The sequence below is a fragment of the Phaethon lepturus genome, unplaced genomic scaffold (assembly GCF_000687285.1).
Source record: "Phaethon lepturus isolate BGI_N335 unplaced genomic scaffold, ASM68728v1 scaffold4707, whole genome shotgun sequence".
NCBI lineage: Eukaryota > Metazoa > Chordata > Aves > Phaethontiformes > Phaethontidae > Phaethon > Phaethon lepturus.
In genome coordinates this window covers 44,013-48,512 of record NW_010552373.1, presented here as the reverse complement: position 1 = coordinate 48,512, position 4,500 = coordinate 44,013, and the positions used below count along the sequence as shown (strand labels likewise).

Below are 4,500 nucleotides of genomic sequence, written 5' to 3'. Positions count from 1 at the left end.
ATCGATCCAGCCTGTCCAGATCCCTCTGCCCGAGTCTTTGTCTTTACTCTGGTACAAGCATCTCTTGGTACAAGGGCTTTTGCTCTTTTTTTTTCAAACTGTTACTGAATCTTAAATGCTTTAAAACAAAATAAACAAAAAGAATGCAAGTGTATTTTTAAAGCAATAGACTATTTAGGCATAACCTTCAAATTACTTTTTAATAATTATTTTGATGTTTTAATTGTGCCTAAACCAGTACAGAAAATATACTTTCTGTTTTTGAAATTGAAACAATTTCATAGGGTGTCTCTGAAATTGGTTTTGATTTTTTTTTCACAATCTTGTTAAAATAAATGTGGTGGGAAGCACTTTAAACATGAGAAAACTAAGCAAAATGAGTCTACATGTTAATGAAACATGCTTCTATTTCTGTTGCATAACATGGTGAAAATGGCAGTTCTTACATTACTGTCACAAGAAAATGAGATGTTCCTACTTGCATCACAATCCTAAAAGCTACAATTTTTATGCGTATGAATAATTTTCACAGATGTCTGGTAAATAGTTTATAGAGAGTCCTTGATGAGTGAAGATACTGAGCTATACTGCGATGTGGCAGCTAGCTTCCAAGGTGATGCAATTGACTTTTAAGATGTTGAAGTTAAGAAGTGCTTATAATTGTGCTGGGGATGGGAGGAGGATCTTCAGGGATGTTTATAACTGAACTTTTTTAAACATGGGATTTTTTTTTTTTTTCTAAACCACCCACTGATACTCAAGATTCTCATTTCCCATTTGTACTCCAGGGAATTTCCCTAAGACGTATGACGGTAAATCTGCTTTGCTCTCCTGTATTAGAAGCGAGACCAGGGTGGTTTTATTAGCTTTGGTTTCAAGCAGAATCTTCTCCTGTTTTGTTGTTATCCATCCACCTTTTGACCTTATAAGAAAAAGCCTGGAAATAGCCAATTTAAAATGACGATGAGGGTCATGTTGTTTTTTAAGGAACTACTTCAAAGAATGGAGAGAGTTGGGAAAAAGATGATGGGTTCTGACTGCTGAGGCTGTGTGTTTTCTTAGAATATGGCATACATGAAGAGTTACTCATTCTTCCTTTTCCCTAACTCCCTGTATTGCGTTCTTCCACCTGTGCTTGTTTCAGGGACTCCCTCTGACCCCTCCTTTTGTCACTCATTCGGTGTAGCATTCATCTTTTTTCTTCTTTCTGCTATATGTCAGTGAATGACCCCATTTCCACATGTGGTATGGGATACATAAATGACTTAACATTAATAAATGTTATTTATTAATTGTCTTATTAATTATCTCAACTCCACTGAGAGTGAAAGAGGGGACTTGCACATGCAGAAACTGTGACCTCTATGCTTTCTGTGTAATCAGTCATTAGCCTAACTGAAGCTCAGACTTAAAATGATCATATGTTGGAAGAGCTAGTGCTGGATCTGCTGGTGAGCTTTGCTTGTGCTTGATTAATTTGGACTGTACAAGCTTAAATAGACCCACACTAAAACAAGGAGTTTAGCCTCAAAGTGCTCTTGGGCATGTACTTGAAATTAATTTGGGTGAATGATAGGTGAGCTGACTTGAGTGCAAACTCAGGTCTTGTTTTATTGGGTATGTAAGAGAAAAGAGAGACAAAAGTTTCTATTTAGTTGTATGAATGGAGTTTCTAGCAAGGAGACTTTTTAACTTTTCATTTTTCCAGCCTGATGAGGGGGTGCTGGAAGCAGTATGGCCTGCGTCTAGGGTATACCGTATATCCCCAGATGCCTTCGAAGAAACCTTTTTTTTTTCTTTCTGCATATGGCTAGTATTTCCCTTGCTATCTGAGGATGCCTTAGGTTTATAGGAGGATGTTAAAGGTTAAAGTTGCAGATTGGAATTCCATCAATTTGTGTGTAAAATCTTCTTTCGCCGTGGAGTTATTTCTTAGTAGATGCCACTGGCTGTACCTATAGATGGATGCTTTTACTGTAGAAGTACTTCTTTGCAGCCTTTATAAATACCACTGAAAAAGCATCGATCAGATAATGAAATACTTTCATACAGGAATAGATATGTGCACATGGCATTAACTAGGAATAGCTGTTTCTGTTTAAATTTGTGTTCTTCCTTGTATTTGAAAATTGATTAGTATCGGATAGATTTTTTTGTTCTTGTTTTCCTTGGTCAAAGAAGTACAAAATTCAGAATAGCTGAAACAGGACTTGAAAGTTGCAGTCTGCAGACCTGCAAAATATATGAGATGTAGATGCAGATACCTCTTGTAGTTTTGGCTGAATGTTAGGAATCTAATGTGGTGGCAGAGGATAGGAAATCCTTGGGTTTATCTATGCAGTAATTGTGGGCGTATTTGTTTTTTAACTGGTCTACATTATGGATAATTAAAAGGTTGATACAGCAATACAATGTGTGATACATCATACAAATAGTCATGTCTGGCAGAGTGCTTGGCTGGGCAGTGCACAGCATGGATGCTTTCTTCACACTGATGTTTTTAGTTTTTTATTTTAGTGGTTTGCTCTAAGGGCCAAGGGTGCTATATAGAAAAGTAGATAATGACATCATTAGTTCTGCTGATTGAAAGAGTGGACTCAGTGGTATGTCATGAAGAGAGGCTGCCCTTGGGAAAATATTTCTTAAATGCTTTCGTATTTCAGTAGTGCTGGAAGTACTGCCTTAAATGTGTGTTTGAACTAGACTGATGTGGGTTCCCTTACCCATGGTTTCTCAACCTGTGGTCCCTGTGTACACTGGTTGTAGTCAGAAGCCGGGAAGGCACATAGTCCTGTCTAGTTAGGGCAAAGACATACAGCTGTGGGCAGGCTGTGTAACTCCTTTTTAGGTTTATAAAATTAGGATGCTGTAAGGATGAGTTAGTTACTAAGTTAGATCACTGCAAGGGTGTTAGCATGACCTATAACACAACTATAAGACACAGCTATGCTCAAGTTCTATTACTGATCTTTGTTTTCTTTAAGGTATGTTTTGACTGCGGAGCAAAGAACCCTAGCTGGGCAAGCATAACATATGGAGTTTTTCTCTGTATTGATTGTTCAGGGAGCCATCGATCACTTGGTGTTCACTTGAGTTTCATTCGGTAAGTGTTCTGTATATTTTTATGATAAAAATTGCATCTTTTAATGTTTCTGTTTGTTCAGATACCTGCTCAGAGAGGAAAACCCATTCTTCTCTCAACTACTGATTCAGACCTTTTTAATGTTTGTATTGGCTCTGATGTATCTGATAGCTGCTTGGGAATTAGGTAAATAGGTAGAATTTGGCCGAATTTGTACCATGCACCCATTCCCGTAACCTGCTTGTTGTGTTAGTAATGCACATTTGTTGGCAGTTCTGTTTCTACACTGAAGATGATAAAAATGAAGAATGGAGTAAGCACGCTGAAGTGTTTTATTATCCCTCCAATTCAAGACTTAGGCAAATATTAGTTTATTATCTTCAACAGTGTAACAGTGTATTGATAATAAAGATAATATGACCCCCTAGCAAGCCAGTTCAGAGAACTAAATAGCATTTTGTCAGCTTTCCTTCCTGAAGTGGTTCATGATGGTATCACCTGAGTGCTAGTACTGGTGTAGTGTAAAGGGCTACCCCTTTTGGCAGATCTTTAGCTCAGTCAATCAGTTGGTGCAGTAAATTTGCACCCTGAGCTCATCACGTTTCAAGTGAGTATCCTAACTGATGGCCTGTGAGCCTTTTTGGCCTAATAAATAATTACATATTTGAAATGTAAGGTTCTGCTTGATGTGAGAGCAATGCATCCAAGAATGGATTGCAGATAAATGCAGCTGTTTTCCATCAACTAAAATTCTTACTTTGCTGCCTTTTTGCTGTATACAAGAGCGTATTAAGAAGCCTCTCAAGAACTCATTCCTAATGATCACAGTATTAAATCTCATACACACTGAGTCCCAAATTTTTGTTGTGATACAACTTTTGAATTGTCACTTTGATCATTACATGTGATTGTCATCTGCTGTTGACTGAGTTCAAATGTATCTTATTCGTGCTTTTTAGAAGGGAAAACATGTCAGCCAGAGGGTGCATTTTTTTCAAGCTTTTGCAGTTTGAAAAACAGTGGCAGTTCTACATGGCTTTATTAATTTGTTTTGCACATGGTGTATTGTCGCAGATTTTTTTTTTCTATAGTTGCATGTTTTTCACTTCACAAAAAAAAAAAGCCAGGGGAGAGAAACGCTTACCAAAAAAAAAAAAGGTAGAAAATTTTTTAAATGGCTTTGGAGATAACGTTAAAAATGTTTCCTTCTGTTTAGATCTACAGAACTGGATTCCAATTGGTCTTGGTTTCAGCTGAGATGCATGCAAGTTGGAGGAAATGCAAATGCTGTATGTAGTCCTGAGTATTTGCTTTGCACATTGGAGCTTGTTAGACTTGGAAGCTATTGTCTGTCTCCCTCTTGGCTCACATCTGGGGGATATTTTAATTTTTCCAATCCATTGATCTTTCCTCCTCCT

General features: G+C 37.4%; 1 protein-coding gene across 1 annotated transcript in view; it reads left to right on the top strand.

Moving 5' to 3' along the window:
- Window positions 1–2,987: 2,987 nt before the first annotated feature.
- ARFGAP3 (ADP-ribosylation factor GTPase activating protein 3) overlaps window positions 2,988–4,500 on the top strand; it is a 30,468-nt gene continuing 28,955 nt past the window's right edge. The window contains exons 1-2 of the mRNA XM_010291182.1: window positions 2,988–3,103; window positions 4,299–4,371. Coding sequence (XP_010289484.1) covers window positions 4,345–4,371 — 27 coding nt within the window. The 5' untranslated portion in view covers window positions 2,988–3,103; window positions 4,299–4,344. The remainder of the gene's footprint in view (window positions 3,104–4,298; window positions 4,372–4,500) is intronic.